The sequence below is a fragment of the Phocoena sinus genome, chromosome 4, assembly GCF_008692025.1.
Source record: "Phocoena sinus isolate mPhoSin1 chromosome 4, mPhoSin1.pri, whole genome shotgun sequence".
NCBI classification, from domain to species: domain Eukaryota; kingdom Metazoa; phylum Chordata; class Mammalia; order Artiodactyla; family Phocoenidae; genus Phocoena; species Phocoena sinus.
Genome location: NC_045766.1, coordinates 141,649,959 through 141,666,813, shown reverse-complemented (window position 1 = coordinate 141,666,813; position 16,855 = coordinate 141,649,959). Strand labels below are relative to the sequence as shown.

Sequence of the window (16,855 nt, the reverse complement as noted above, 5' to 3'; positions counted from 1 at the left end):
CATGGGTGGGATCGCTTAGGAGAGGGTACAGGGAGAAGAGAGGGGCGTAGGACCCACCCTGAGAAAGGGAGCAGCAAAGGAGACCCCCATGAAGAGGAACACAGGCATTAGAAGAGGTCCTGGGAGGAGGGTGTTACGGAAGCTGAGAGAACAGGTAAGGAAGGTGAGCAGGGGTGCTGCAGAGGTCAAGGAAGATAGAAAGTGAGCAAACTGGGTGTCCCTGGACGAATACGGAGTGAGAGCTGCCTGCTCAGGGCCTCGCGGCCATGTGCCGCCGCCCTCGGGGCAGAGAACCGGGAGGAAGCTCCTGCGGTCTCTTCCCCCATCACAGGTTCTCCACTGAAACTGTCAGTGCCGATCTGCAAAGTCTCTAATGCTGGCCTTCATAGGTTTGCACATTTTATAAGAATGAAGCCAGGTTGAAATATGTATCACAGGGAAGGACCCCTCACTGAATGAGCTGAGAAGGGGTGGGGCAGTCACTTTGCTGGATTCCAGGAAGAGTGGGGCGTGGCTAGGGTTGCACGAGAGGGCACAGAGCTCCAGTTTCCAGCTGAACAATGAGGCTCAGAGGGGCCAAGTAACTTGCCTAAGAGGCACAGCTCGGGACTGGATGGGGGACCGTCTACCTCCAAAGAGGTGCCTGCAAGTCCGGAAAGCCTCCCTGGGGGACAAGCCTTGTGTCCCGGGGGAGAGTTTGGACATTCAGATCATAGAGTTGAAAGTCAGAAGTCGATTTACAGCAGGTGTCTTCCTACTTCTGGGTCTTACAGAGGGAGAAGCACCGTGCCTGAGCTGACAAGGGGGCCACAGCTGGGCAGGAAGGAAGCCCAGGTCCCCGCCAGACACAGAACTCCCCACCAGGCTCATTGAAAACTACAGACCTACACAGAGCACAGGGAACTATATTCAATATCGTGCAATAACCTATAACGGAAAAGAATCTGAAAAAGAATACCTATGTATGTATAACTGGATCACTTTGCTGTACGTCTGAAAGTAACACAACATTGCAAATTAACTATACTTCAATAATTAAAAAGAACTACGGACCTACAAACCATTCATTTCTAAAATGCCATCTGAAGAATCTAGGCCCAGAGACAGAGCCCAGCATCTGTATGGTGTTTAACTCTTCAAAGCCGGTCCTCTCCTTAACTAAGAAAGAAAACTCGAGCCAAGAGAGCTGGCTGAGATGAACCCGGCAGAGAGAGAGAACGCGCACGTCTCTGGTCCACGCACCATGAGACAGAGACAGCTCCCACCCTCGCTGAGCTTTCCCTGCTCCAAACATCCTCCCCAGGCCTCTCCCTCCTGATGGAGCCACTGAAATCAGAGGATAATTTTAGACGAGGCAGACAAATTTTGTACTCTCATTCCTTCTCGTGCTTTAATTACAGTCAGGTACTGCTGGACACGTGCTGTGCTGACCTCAGGGGTGCTAGCGCCCCTCTGCCACAGTCCTGCTGGTCCCCGCTGAAGTCACGGACTCTGCAGAGACCCAGGCTGGCCACGGGCTTGTTGGAGTCACACGCTGATGCAGAACGTCCTTGGGACGGCTGTCAAACACTCCTAGCTCAGAATAGCAAATCTGAAGGTGCTCGTGTTGATTTCACTGAGGCCAGTTTTACTCTGAAGAAGGCAGCATATCGCTCTGCATTTCCAGCACAGTCTGGTTTTCAGCCAGTTTTCTAAATTTAAGGCACTAAGAATGTGACCTGCCAGTTTCTTCTGATTCAGCAGATATTAGACACGCAGTGGATAAAAGAGGCAGTCTGCCGCTCCCTTGACCTTTCAGCTCACAAAGGACCTCGGCGTTGTTTCTTCCTGCTTTTTCCCCTCTGCATTCTTCTGACGTGCCTGCTGCCCTTCCGACAGCACATTCAGACTTTTCAAGTTTGGGTCCAGGACAAGCAAAAACCCTGCTCTTCCTTCCCCTGTCCTGCTGTCACCTGTAACAGAGCAACTGCTGTGCATCTCCTATCAATCATTCTTTGGATTTGGCCAGCCCGGTGGTGTTGTGGGACTGTCAGCCCCAACTGGGGTCAGTGCCAATAGAAAGACTTTGCGCAGGAAACGCTCATTTTTGGTCACTTTGCCAGGGTGGCCCTGCGTGAACAGATGCTCATGAAGACACCCACGAAGTCGAGAGAAACGTTTATCTTGTGTCGAGACAAACAGTAGTAGCACTGTGGTTTGGACATGAAATAGAAGCTCTTCTTGCCCGAGCACGTGGTGCCAGGCTTTTACGCCCGACCCTCCTCACAGCCCCACGACAAGAACACGGAGACTCTCAAGGGGCACAAGAGCCCTCTCCGGGCACTCAGCTAATAAGTGGCAGAAGCTAGAGATGAAATTCAATTCCATCTGCCCTTTAAGGCTGCGGTCCTCCCACTTAATGCCCTGTGGTCTATCCTGTTGCCTTGAACTAACTGGAAAGTTGGGGTCACACTGGGAATACTGTTAACCAGGCCCTCAAAAGGCATGTTGTCCTTGACCATGATTTTAATTGTATTTCAAAGCACGGTCATAAAAGAATTATTACATTGGTGGATTACCCTTTGTCTTCTGTGAATCTCATTCTTTTACAGAAGTAGGAATTACAATCCCAGCATAGCTTGGATGAAGGCCAAAAAAGGAGTACAATTTTTGGTTTGTTTTAAAGGCTACAAACATATTCCTGGTTTACTACTTACTTTACTATAGTATATTACCAACTGGTTCTTTTCCCCCTTAGATTAAAAAAGTACTATGCTAACTGCAATGTTATTTGAAATACTAAAAAGCACTACCCCTTCAGATCCAAGTTCTCTGAGGTTAAAGTGAAGGAATTATTTGCTGGTTAATATCAAAGAATAAGACTGTGAACTTAATAAGTAATCATTAAAATAAAACCACCTCAAAATCCTCACACGGAGACTCTTAGACTACGTGGCGGTATTCCCCAGCATGCGGTCATGACCTGGTGTGACCTCTGAGATTCATCCCGAGTACTCACCAGAGACGTGCGGGCCACTGCCTCCACCACGGCGTCAAACACCTTCTGGGGCAAGCGCAGCAGTGTGGTGCCACTGTCCACGATGGCCTTGTCCGCGTTATACTAGAACGGGGAGAGGGGGTGGGGAGAGGGCTCATGAGCGACAGGGCACCCGCATCAGTGCACGGCTCCAGCCCACCGTCACCGTGGATCTGTGATACACACATTCGGCAGTCACGGTACCTCCTTGGGGGCTACAATTCATTTCATCTTCTCAGAACTTGGGAACTGAGAACTTCCTTGCCCAATGTTCTCATTATAGATAAAGAAACCGAGGCCAGGAAAGGGCAGTGACATTGACCGAAATCAACAGCCGAAGGCAGGGCTTTTCTCTTACTCAGCAGTGGCCAGATTCCGTCAGGGATCCCCCAAAGAGGGAAGACCCATTTGTCTTTAGAGGTTGAAATGATACATTAAATGTCATTTATACAGATCATGAAAACTCAACTCTCTATTACCCTGCTAGTGGAGAAGGAGGGGGAAGGACAGTTTTTCAGTAGACACCCCATATTTGCATTTAGAATGGAACCAAAGCCACCTTCAGCGAGAGAATCTCACACACACAGAGGCATTCCCAGCCCTGACCCCGCCTCTGTCACTCTTTATGTGGCCGAGTGGGAAGAATGCAGGTCAGTGGGCCAAGACCAGAGTAGTCACCCAACCTCTAGGGACATAACTGTATGAGCAAGGCTGCCCAGGAATGGAATGAGTCGTGGGCAACTTAATCCTCCTGCTTCTATGGCAAATCCATGAGTCGTATGACCAAATACACCAAGCAGGTCAAAAGGAAATAAGGATTTGTTTAGGTAGCAGGTGGGAGGAGTGAAGAATTTTGAGAAATTGAAATACAGCAACTGACTCATATTTTTTCAAATGTAAAATGAATTTCAGTTTAGAAACAAAGTTAATTGAAATATAATCTAGTTTGTTCACGCTCGTATGTGTAAGAAAAGCTCACACACTGAAATGCTGGGCGGTGGGACGTTCTGGGTTTTGTTGTTTGCTCTATGTGGCAAGCTTGGCTGATTGTGGGGGGCAGAAAAGAACCAGGAATATGAGAATCAAACCTCCAAATAAATGCTTACACTCTCCAACACACACTCACACACAAACACATACACACACGCGCACACACACACGCGCGGAGTCTGTGCTTTATTTTAGGCCCTCCCACCTGATTCTATCATTGGACTTTTCAATGGCAAGTAACTGCCTCTTGACAATAAACAGATTTGTGGACTTAGGACTGAAACACCACCCCAATGGAATGGACCATCCCTTTATCAAGCTTTGACTTGTTTTTTCAGAGGCATCTGTGTATATGAGAACTTATGGTACAATGTGATGGTTAAACTGAAAGGCAGTGATGACAGGTAAGAGTACAAGGAATGCTGCTGAAATGCTGGTGGTTTTTGTAAACCATTCTAAAAATATTGTAGAGGACCGGGTCTCCCTTAGATCCTCATAATCACGTCATTATGTGCCACAAACAAGCCAAACTACAGCGAGAGGGTGTGAATGAGGTTAACGAGAGATGTGGTTTCCCAGCTCTGCACATGTGCCTCCTTTGAGCACCATCAAAAGCCATACACATCTTTAGAGCACATGTTTCTTCAAGTGAGAACTGTATACTGGGGGGGGGGGGAGGGGGGTTAGCTGTGAATGGAGGATAAAGCTGATTTACTTTTGGTTTCATTTTGCTTATCTTTTAGTCCCACTTTACACTGATAAAACCCTGCTCACTTCTCGTTGTCCTGAACCGAGATCAGGGACCATCAGGCCAAGATGATATGGTTCTGGACAGTTCTCTTCACTCACCATTTCAGGCTAATTCCTCTCTATTAAGAGAAGCAGTTGAAAGGAAGCAATGTTTTTTGGGGGCGGATCATTGGTATAAAATCATCTACAAAAAGGCCCTGTAACTTTTAACGTCATGAACTTTTGATTTATCTCACAATGTAATGTACCCTCTGAGTTCACATTCAGGTCCCAGCTGTAATATTTAAGTGATCCAGGCACACACAGACAGGTAGACACAGAGCGGAAATACCTCTCTGCAGTCCAGGTTAAGGCTCTGACCTCCGATTTCCAATTTCAGAATTTCTATCTGGTAATACCACTCCTCCTTAATAGGGGTATACCAGATGTCTCCTTTGTACAAGGTTGGTTCAATTCCACCCAGGACCTGGGATGGAAGATATTTACAGGTATAAGAGAAAAAAATATACAGGCATGTAACAAGTTACACAGAGAAGCATGTTGTTATAAGGCAAAACTTCACTAGAATTAGTACTTTCAAGTTATTGGGATGTTATAAATAAATACATACACCTGAAAATTAAACAGGGAACATTCTGGGGCCATGTATCCAAAGATCAAAGACTTTTGTACCCTAGTCTAATCAGGATGCTTTGATGGTTTCCCTTATCTAAAGTTAGTACATACAGTTCCAGCTCCATGATACTGAGATCCCCACCCCTCCGGCCCCCGACCCTGGCCACTGGCAAAGACATGCAATTAAATTGTAAACCATACAGACTGACAAAAATTTAGTTCCTCAGAAGACAGAGGATGACTTCCTGCCCCGCACATTTGCATGGAAAGCAGAACAAAAGAGCTTCCCTAACCAAAACTTCATTTTGCACATCTGTATAGCATCATCCCACAAAACGAGGCTACCCGCTCCCCTGAAAAGGTGATAAAAAAGGTGCTGAGAGCAGGTGTATTGTTAGCAATCAAAGTAGATGAGCCTGCTTCTCATAGATGGAAAGCAAAGGGGTCAACATCACCCACCCTGAGGGGGCCCCTTCATGTACATTCTCCCCATCACCTCCTACTTTAGACCTCTGGGTGCAGGGCCCATCAAAGGGACACTTGGGTTATGGCATATGTTCACAGTGTTGGTTCTGCTTCACTATGTGTGTGCTGTGTACGTGCATGTGTGTGTATGCGTGTGTATATAAGTGTGTGTACGTAAGTATGTATGTGTGTATAGCTGTGTATATGTGTGCATGTGTGTATATGTGTGGGTCTGTGTGTGTGTGTGTGTGTTCAGAGCGAGAGAAAGGATGTACAGTTTTCCCCATCTCCCCACCAAATTTATGAAATCAGTCCTCTCCCTTTGATTCCCCTCCCCAGAGCAAGGCCCACCTGCCACCCCACCCCACTGGTCCTCATGTGCCCCTGCCACACCCAACCAAAACAGTTACCTTTCAAAGGAACATTTTTTTTAAAAAGCTTTAAAGGAATCTGACTAACTCAACAGTGCAAGACAACTATATCCCAATTGGGGAAAAAAAAAAAGTATGGGAATAAAAAAAATAAAGGAATTTGAGGAAGCAATGAGAATCATCTTATGAGATGGCAGGATGATTAGGAAAGATAAAAATAATAGCTAGTTCTATCCATTTTTAAGGGCTCTCAAACAAGGATTATTAATATTTGACAGTACCTATGTATGCCTACAAGTCTAATATTTCTATCAGGGTCTTAATAAAGCAGAGAGAGCAGCCCCACTGATCTCTGATGTTTCCCCTTTAAAATGAAAAGATACCCACAAGACTACCTCCGTTGGTACCAGATCCAGCGACTGGCAATCCAGCCCCACACATCTGCATGGAGAAAACATTGGGGATCTTTGCTTGTGCCACGAGGGAATCAAAGAATGTCTCCAGAGAACTTGATGGCTGCAGGAGGGTTGGGAAAGAGCATAGCTGCTTCAGGACTCGCAGTGTAGACAAGGAGTGACCCCACGCAGGCACCAGGCATTGTATACGACATGGCATTTCTTTATATTTAATATTTTCAAGGCTAAGGAATAAACGAGCTTATGATTAAGTACACTGATTCAGAAACCTCCAACAGAACTCCCTAAGACTTGGTATTTTTCCTTTTGGGATGGCGCCTCTGTTGGAAAAATAAGATAGTATTTCCGGAAGCTGTTAAGAGGCTGCCCCATTTACCATCCTGACTGCCTTGTGAGGCAGGCGTGAGAAGATGTGGAAGTGGGTTACCCAGGTAGGTGGTGGATTCTAATCTTAGACAGTTCAGAGTAAGGAGAGAACAGTGTCTCCAGGAGCTGCCTTTACAGCTTCAGAAAAAGTTTTTATTCACCCGTTTCAGCTGTAGTCGCCCATCATGCAAATGACAGGTGCCTGCTTCATGAGGACAGGTCACCTCCCAGATCCCGGACCCTGGGAGGCGGCTTAGCTCTGCCGGCTGTCTACTGAACTCTGGCAACCGGGAAAGGAACGATGCTATTCTCCTGCAGTTTAAAAGCTCATTATTCCCCATTGCCATATGTCAATAATGTCCTCTGTGCTTCTGTTACATGCAACCACACCTTCAGAGACCAGCTGTATTTCTCCAGGACTGAAAAGGAGGGATGGTCTGTGAGCAGGTCTTAGCTGGGGGTGGGTCACAGGTGCTTGTGGTCAGGAAGGAAGGTCATAGACCTATGTTTCGATTTTGGCTTTGACAACTGGGAGAGAGATTAGAGTTGGTGACTACGAATGGCTAGTTCTTGATGAAAACAACTGTAGCAGCATAGATGCTCTTGACATCTTCTGAGCATCTACGGTTAATATAAGGAAGGATTATTTATAATCTGTAAGAACTGAAACTCTAATTCTAGAGGGAGTGAGAGGAGTGTTGCCAGACAGACAGAAACCTTTCCATTTCTTTAGTTCATTTGTATTTGGCCTCCTATCTGCTTCTTTCCCAGCCGCTGTGGACTCTCTTGCAGAATTCAGTACAATCTCTGTATGTAACCTTGTCTAAATACTTTGTGTTTGGGTCAAGGAATGAGACAAAGCCCCCTTTTGAAACGGGCTGGGTCTGGTGATGACCCAGTCAGCGTCCACCTTCTTGAGAGGCGATGAGATAAAACACTGCCCGGAATTGAATCCTGGCTCCACCGCCCACCTGCTAACCGTGTGACTTGTCCCTTTGTTTCCTTATCTGTAAAATGGGGATCATAGTCGCATCCCAGAGCTCTTCTGGGGCTTAAATGGGTCAGTTCACACAGAGTGCTTGGAATAGTGCCTGGTACACGGGATAGGATCTATTATTATTCTGTCAGGTCATTCTTCAGTAGGACTTGGGATCCTTTAAGGTTTAAAAGCACACAGCTGCCCAGGACCAGCCCAAGAGAACCTGATTCAGCAGGGATGCTGCTGGATGCAGGCAACTGTAGTGTGAGAGACCCCACAGGTGGTTCTGACCACATCCTTGATGAGAAGCACCTGGCATCGGCCGGGGGCCACCACACACTGTGACCCCACTGGGTGCTCGGGGAACCTATTTCAGAAACACCTTTGGGCCGCCAACCCAGACCGCCCTGCCAGTCCTGTCTCTAGCCGTGCTCCACTTCCTACAAATCCTGTTACTGTCTCCCCAAACCTAGGGAAGTGAAGACAATTGTTGGCAATCTTGGAATTTCATAGATGAAAAGATAAAAAGTCATGTGGGGAGTCTGGACACCCAAAAGAACCCCAAAGCAGTCTATTCTCAAGGAAGTTTGACATATTATTAATTCCAGATAATTTAGCTTTATGCTACCATCCTCTAAATAACCAGCATCAAATCGATCATACATCTTTTATTTTCAGAGTCACAAGAAGATGAAACATTTTGCCTGAGGTCACATCGTCTGTGAACAGTATTTAGGAATGTAAGTTGCTACAAGTTTGGGAACTCATATTAAGCTTTTCCTACAGTGCTGAGCAAAAAAAAAACGGCTCCAGAAGCCATCGGGGCTCCGTAGAGGGGGCTCTGTGCTCTGACAGCCCTAGGCAAGGGGTAAACCTCTCTGACCCTCAGTCCACACATCTCTAAAATGGGGATAGCAGGGGCCTACAAAGTCTGCCTCATGGGGAGGTCTCAGACACCTTGCAATGGTCTCAGCCTAGGGCTTCACGGGCTATTTTTTGTCCTTGAGAAGCCACAGTGTTGGGAAACGGCCCCTGCCTACTGGACCATCTCCACGCCCTCACATCGCTGCCCTGCATCGCTCGCTCGTAAACTTGTGCTGGAACAAATGTCCTTATGGAGAGAAAACAGGCCTTTCTGCACCCATGATCCTTTGTTCCACACTTAGCTCTGGCTCGAAGCCTAACTCTGAACAAGGAGAGGCCGCGCCGGGGTGCCCGTTTACAGGCCAGGAGGGGCAACCTCTCCTCAAGTGTATGCTAACCTGCCCTGGTCTCCCGGAGCCCCGGGGACGCACAGGTGTCAGATCCGCCTGCCCCTGGCATCCCTTCCGGGTGGACATTTCCCAGCCCACCTCACCCATCCTGCTCATGAACACACGTCCTCTGGGTGGGATCAAGGACAGATAACTGGAGAACATTCAATCCTGGCTTTCCCTGTTTTGTGAAGGTTCTGACGCTGAAGAGAGCAAGGGTCCCACCATCTCTCCTCACTGCATCGCTAATTCCAGTGGCTGGCGATCCCCAGGGTGTGCTTGCAGGCTGTCTGTGCTCCCACTACAGAGTGAGGGGAAGGCAGTACGATGCTCTCTCTGCCTGGTGGGACACCTCTTCCTGCCGAGGTTCCAGTGTCACGTCTTTATGTGAATGTATGAATTTAATAAATGTGCTTACTCTTAATCCTGCCCAAATAAAAACCCCTAAACAAACACCATAATCAAACTGACTCAGCTTCTGTTAACACCTGTCAACTATACAAGTAAAATAAACGAAAGGCAAATGAAAAAAGTGATGCTATGAGTGTACCTTGTAGGAAGGTTCAAAGAATGTCACCATTCATCTTAGATTTTAAAAATGCTTAGAGGTAACCTCAATTGTGCGAACACTGATCTTTCAACCATGTGATTCTCACTGACTGTCTTGGACGGCTGGACCCAACTGTTGGCCCCTCCAATGTCTGGCTTCAGAATCTTGTCCCATCACTTGATTTCCTTAGATCCACCCATGATTCTTACCTTGGCCAGGGTAGCATAAGCCAGTCCAAGTATCCCATTCCATTTAATCCCAGGCAAAAAGAAATTCTCTGACTCAAAGATGGTGGCAATGTTGACCAGAAAAGAACTGTTGAAGCCTTTTGGGATGGTGACAACGTCCTCCCCAACGAAGCCAGTCCAACTCCCTTGCGTGTACTTCACGGTGACATCAAAGCCCTTGGGGCGGTAGGTGCTGGACCTGGAAAAAGAGAAGAGGCAGCGTGTCCTGTATCTCGTCCACCTGTCCCTGTTCTGACCACATGGCGATCATGGCTGCAAAGACAGCGGCCCTACGCCCAGAAGGTCTGCGTAAGCAATTCTTCATAATTAAGACTCCTCACGCTGACAAGATGACGTTTCCCATAAAAAATAATCGCTAACATTTGGGTAATGGCGTCTTCTGCACCACGTGTAAGGGAGCGCTGGGGTCAACGTGTAGCCCCGAATTTAACTCTTCCCTCCGCCCAAGTCCTGCCCCGTAAGCCAGGTGTTGTACTTAAGTGCATTGGCCTGGGATGCCACAACTGGATGTGGGCTGCCTGGTCCTCTGGCTCTGCGGGAACCCTGCACTGCTGCTCTGTGACAAAGGGAGGGGCTGGCAGCCCAGAAAGAGGGGCCACCAGCTTGTGGCCTGGGGTTCAGATTCATACAAACAGCCAACGTGATGAATAAAGATCAAGCCACACACCCCCAGTACCAGGGCTGTCCCGCCTCAGGGCCCGCACGACCTCCTGGTGTCACAAGTTCCTTCTCAAGGTCGTCCCTGTGCCCCAAGCTGATTATACTCATATCAAAACATGAAGGAGGATGCTGATGACAAGTCACTGTGACACAAGTCACTGTGACAACCCCACAACCCCTAAGGGTAAGAGTTACTGAAACAGAATAACATGAACAAGACCAGACAATGGGTGGGGTAGATGGAAATCCTGCTCTCGGGATTTCAGAGACAGGCAGTAAACAAATGAACCCCTAGAATTCCAGGCGATGATAGAGTGATGAGTTACCCAGAGAAGAGGGCAGGGTGAGGGGAGGGTGGTCACTGAGGCCTCTCTGAAAGAGGACATTTGGGTAAGACCTGCCTGAAGACAACAAGCCACAGGGCTCTCTGGGGAGGGGCATCCTGGAGAGAGAACAGTAGGTGTCAAGGGCCTGGGGTGTCCAATCCTGTGAGGTCATTCTTATACCTAACTGAGCTTGAAAACTCTGTTGACTATAGGCAGGAACCCAAGGGGCATCTCTGAGCAAATATCTGGGCATTCAAACCAGGCTTCCCCTAGGAAAATGATCAGATTCCTAAGAGAAGTGTCAAATCACCAAACATATCCTTGTAAAGTGTTCCTGTTTGTCTGCAGTTTTCATTTCATTTTGTTTTAATACTAAATCTCTGAACATTAATACATGTTACTAAGTGTTTGCTATAGGATTATATGAATTTGCTGTATGGATTATACGGTCTTTTTGGGAGTCAGGGAGAAAGTTAAGTCAGGGATGATATGACCTTTTTTCGATACATCTCATATAAGCTTTAAAAATGGTAACAGTCTTTAATTCAGTAATTGTACTTCTGAGAATCTGATTCTAAGAAAAACACCCATGACGCAAACAGAGATTCATGAACAAAGACAGTCATTATGTTTTACTTATAACAGCAAACAGTTGGAAACAACCTAAATGTGCAGTAAAAAGGAAATAGTTTAGTAAATTATGGTACATCCATATGATGGAATATTAAATAGCTCTGAAAAATGCTGTTGAGTAAGACATTTTCAATGACACAGTAAAAAAATAAGGTAAAAGAAACATTTGTATATGTGGCAGAATCTTCTTCAAAAAAATTTAATACACTCCGATATTAGCAGTGCTACCTCTGGGTGGTGGGGTTTTGTAGGGGAAACTCTCATTCTTGTGGTTAGATCCTTCCATATTTTCTGCATATATAACTTTTTATAATCAGGGAAAATAGGTTATTTTTAAAATGTCTGGCAGACACATTTTGGAGAAATTTAATTTATTCTAACTTCATAATGGGATATGAAATATGAAGAATATTTAATTTTAACATTTTCTGACTACTTTAGCTAACTCCACCACGATCTTAAAAAGAGAGCAGCATTAAGTGAACATTTTATGTCCAGATGTCTTAGACAAGGGCAGGCACAGACCGAAAAGTAAGTGTGGATGCACCCCGGGCACATGGAGCTCTAAGGGACCCATCAGAAATTACACATATAAAGCGCGTAGTCAGGTCATTGAAATGCAGGCACTTGAGGGTTGGTGTTTTAGTGCCAAGTTTTAGTGCCAGCATCAATTCAGTGACGATGCCTGGCACACAGCAGGGACTGCACACGTTTAGGATGAAAAGCAATTAAAATACTAAATTGTCAGTCCCTTTTGACAATTTGGGGTCATTCCATAAGTTTAAAACTGCACTACTGCTGGGGGTATAGATCAGTGGTAGAGCCTTTGACTGCAAAACACTACTGCTAATGGAAGAGGCTAACTATTTTGAAAGGCTTAGAGAATGTGATCTAGCACAGGGTTGGCAAACTTTTTCTGTAAAGGGCCAGAAAACAAATCTTTCAGGTTTTGTGGGTCACATGATTTCTGTTACTACTCCACTCTGCTAGTGAAGAAGCAGCCACGTACGACAGATAAACAAACGTGTGTCTGTGTTCCAATAAAACTTTATTTACAAAAACAGGCAGCAGGTTGGATGTGGCCTGTCAGCCCTAGTTTGCCAACTCCTGATCTAGAAGATTATTATCTCCCCAAATATTCTATAGTACCATGACTTCCTCTGGAGAAGTTTTTTTTTTAATTTTTACTCTGTCCAGACTACAGAAAACTCATTAGAATCTGCCAATGTTACTGATAAGATGGACCAGGCTGACCATCTAAGTAGCACGTCCTCTGCAGTGTACTGACCAGCTTGCTATTTCCCTCATGGGCGAACATTCTGGATGTTTCGGTGCCATTTACAGAGAGATGAGAGGCAGCTGGAGTTACATTGCCTGCAGCCAAATAGTACTTCAACCACTTAGGAGCCATGTGTGACCCTAAGTCAAGTTAATTAACTTCTCTGTACCTCGGTTTCCTCAACTAAAAAGTCGGGACAAGTACAGTACCATACCTCATGGGGTTAATATTAAGAGAGTTAATACTGTAAACGATTCAGAATAAAACCCTGGAACACAGCAGGTACACAACAAACATAGCTGCTATTATTATAATTATCTAATCACTTGCTACCTTTATTCAATCTATGGACTGCTATTAGAAAATGTAAGATATTTTTTTCTAGAAAATGTTCCTATAGTGATACTCTTTCTGAATATCCAAAACTGTCTCATTCTGAAGTCCAACAACCTCCAGGAAAAGAGGCAAGTCTTGGGTAAGATTTGGTTAAAATGATCCAGGGAGGGGAGGAACCTTCTAGGTTTCTAAAAGATGGAGCTCTTCTGTGTTCTGGACCAGGACTGTCCAATAGAACGTCTGCAATGACAGAAATATTCTCTATCTATGCTTCCAATATAGTAGCCACAGGTGGCTACAGAGCACCTGAAATGTGACTGTAGATCTTCCTCAACATATGATGGGGTTACATCCTGATAAACCCTTGTAAGTTGAAGTCATCATTAAGTTGAAAATGCATTTGATATACCTAACCTACTGAACACCCTAGCTTAGCCTAGCTTACCTTAGCCATTCTCAGAACACTTACATTAGCCTACAGTTGGGCAAAACCATCCAACACAAAGCCTATTTTATAATAAAATATTGAATATCTCCTGTAAGTTATTGAATATTATACTGAAAGTGAAAAACAGAGTGGTTGTCTGGGTCCAGCATGGTTATCAGTGTGTAGCTGTTTACCTTCATGACTGTGTGGCTGACAGGGAGCTATGGCTGCCGCTGACCAGCATCACAAGAGAGGATCGTCCAGCATATTGCTAGCTTGGGAGAAGATCAAAATTCAGAATTCAAAGTACAGTTTCTACTGAACGTGCATTGCTTTTGCACCATGGTCAAGTTGAAAAATCATAAGTCAAACCATGATACGGGACCGTCTGGACAGTTTGACTAAAGAACGACTCTTTATTTAACATTAATTAATTTAAATTTAAATAGCCACAAGGACCTTCAAGATGGTGAAGGAGTAAGACGTGGAGATCGCCTTCCTCCCCACAGATACATCAGAACTACATCTACATGTGGAACAACTCCTACAGAACACCTACTGAACGTGGGCAGAAGACCTCAGACCTCCCAAAACGCAAGAAATCCCCACATACCTGGGTAGGGCAAAAGAAAAAAGAAAACACAGAGACAGAAGGATAGGGACGGGACCTGCACCAGTGGGAGGGAGCCGTGAAGGAGGAAAGGTTTCCACACACTAGGAGCCCCTTCGCGGGTGGAGACTGCGGGTGGCGGAGCGGGGAAGCTTCGGAGCCGCGGAAGAGAGCACAGCCACACAGGTGCGGAGGGCAAAGCGGAGAGATTCCCGCACAGAGGATCGGTGCCGACCGGCACTCACCAGCCCGAGAGGCTTGTCTGCTCACCCGCTGGGGTGGGCGGAGCTGGGAGCTGAGGCTCGGGCTTCGGTTGGAGCAGAGGGAGAGGACTGGGGTTGGCGGTGTGAACACAGCCTGCAGGGGGTTAGTGCACCACGGCTGGCCGGGAGGGAGTCCAGGGAAAAGTCTGGAGCTGCCGAAGAGGCAAGAGACTTTTCCTTGCCTCTTTGTTTCCTGGTGCATGAGGAGAAGGGATTAAGAGCACTGCTTAAAGGAGCTCCAGAGACGGGCGCGAGCCGCGGCTAAAAGCGCGGACCCCAGAGACTGGCATGAGACGCTAAGGCCACTGCTGCCACCACCAAGAAGCCTGTGTGCAAGCACAGGTCACTCTCCACACGCCCCTTTCCAGGGAGCCTGTGCAGCCCGCCACGGTCAGGGTCCCGGGATCCAGGGACAACTTCTCCAGGAGAACGCACGGCGCGCCTCAGGCTGGTGCAACGTCACGCCGGCCTCTACCGCCACAGGCCTGCCCCGCATCCGTGTCCCTCCCTCCCCCCGGCCTGAGTGAGCCAGAGCCCCTGAATCAGCGGCTCCTTTAACCCCGTCCTGTCTGAGCGGAAAAACAGACGCCCTCTGGCGACCTATACGCAGAGGCGGGGCCAAATCCAAAGCTGAGCCCTGGGAGCTGTGAGAACAAAGAAGAGAAAGGGAAATATCTCCCAGCAGCCTCAGGAGCAGTGGATTAAAGCTCCACAACCAATGTGATGTACCTGCATCTGTGGAATACATGAATAGACAAGGAATCAGCCCAAATTGAGGAGGTGGACTTTAGGAGCAACTGTAGACTTGGGGTTTGCTTTCTGCATCTAATTTGTTTCTGGTTTTATGTTTATCTTAGTTTATTTTTTAGTGCTTGTTATCATTGGTGGATTCCTTTATTGGTTTGGTTGCTCTCTTTCTTTTCCTTTTTAAATTAATTTTTTATTTTTTATTTTAATATATTATTAAAACATTTTATTTTAGTAACTATTTTATTTTATCTTTTTTTTGTCTTTCTTTTTTTTTCTCCCTTCTCTTCTGAGCCATGTGGCTGACAGGGTCTTGGTGCTCCAGCCGGGTGTCAGGCCTGAGCCTCTGAGGTAGAAGAGCTGAGTTCAGGACATTGGGCCACCAGAGACCTCCCAGCCCCACGTAATATCAATCAGCGAGAGCTCTACCAGAGATCCCCGTCTCAATGCTAAGACCCAACTCCACTCAACGACCAGCAAGCTCCAATGCTGTACACCCCATGCCAAACAACTAGCAAGACCGGAGGACAACCCCACCCATTAGCAGAAAGGCTGCCTAAAATCATAATAATTTCACAGACACCACAAAACACGCCACTGGACACGGTCCTACCCACCAGAAAGACAAGATCCAGCCTCATCCACCAGAACACAGGCACTAGTCCCCTCCACCAGGAAGCCTACACAACCCACTAAACCAACTTTAGCCACTGGGGACAGACACCAAAAACAACACGAACTATGAACCTGCAGCCTGCACAAAGGAGACCCCAAACACAGTAAGTTAAGAAAAATGAGAAGACAGAGAAACACACAGCAGATGAAGGAGCAAAGTAAAAACCCACCACACCAAACAAATGAAGAGGAACTAGGCAGTCTACCTGAAAAAGAATTCAGAGTAATGATAGTAAAGATGATCCAAAATTGTGGAAATAGAATGGAGAAAATACAAGAAACATTTAACAAGGACCTAGAAGAACTAAAGAGCAAACAAACAATGATGAACAACACAATAAATGAAATTAAAAATTCTCTAGAAGGAATCAATAGCAGAATAAATGAGGCAGAAGAACAGAAAAGTGACCTGGAAGGTAAAATAGTAAAAATAACTACTGCAGAGCAGAATAAAGAAAAAGAATGAAAAGAATTGAGGACAGTCTCAGAGACCTCAAGGACAACATTAAACACACCAACATTCAAATTATAGGGGTCCCCGAACAAGAAGAGAAAAAGAAAGGGTCTGAGAAAATATTTGAAGAGACTATAATTGAAAATTTCCCTAACATGAGAAAGGAAATAGTCAAGCAAGTCCAGGAAGAGCAGAGAGTCCCATACAGGATAAATCCAAGGAGAAACACGCCAAGACACATATTAATCAAACTATCAAAAATTAAATACAAAGAAAAAATATTAAAAGCAGCAAGGGAAAAGTAACAAATAACATACACTGGAATCCCCATAAGGTTAACAGCTGATCTTTCAGCAGAAACTCTGCAAGCCAGAAGGGAGTGTCAGGACATATTTCAAGTGATGAAAGGGAAAAAACAAGATTACT

General features: G+C 46.1%; 1 protein-coding gene across 1 annotated transcript in view; it reads right to left on the bottom strand.

Moving 5' to 3' along the window:
- BACE2 (beta-secretase 2) overlaps positions 1 to 16,855 on the bottom strand; it is a 93,732-nt gene that overhangs the window by 32,574 nt on the left and 44,303 nt on the right. Inside the window, exons 3-6 of the mRNA XM_032631278.1 lie at positions 9,981 to 10,197; positions 6,595 to 6,723; positions 5,088 to 5,222; positions 2,999 to 3,100 (exon numbers count right to left, since the gene is read on the bottom strand). Coding sequence (XP_032487169.1) covers positions 2,999 to 3,100; positions 5,088 to 5,222; positions 6,595 to 6,723; positions 9,981 to 10,197 — 583 coding nt within the window. The remainder of the gene's footprint in view (positions 1 to 2,998; positions 3,101 to 5,087; positions 5,223 to 6,594; positions 6,724 to 9,980; positions 10,198 to 16,855) is intronic.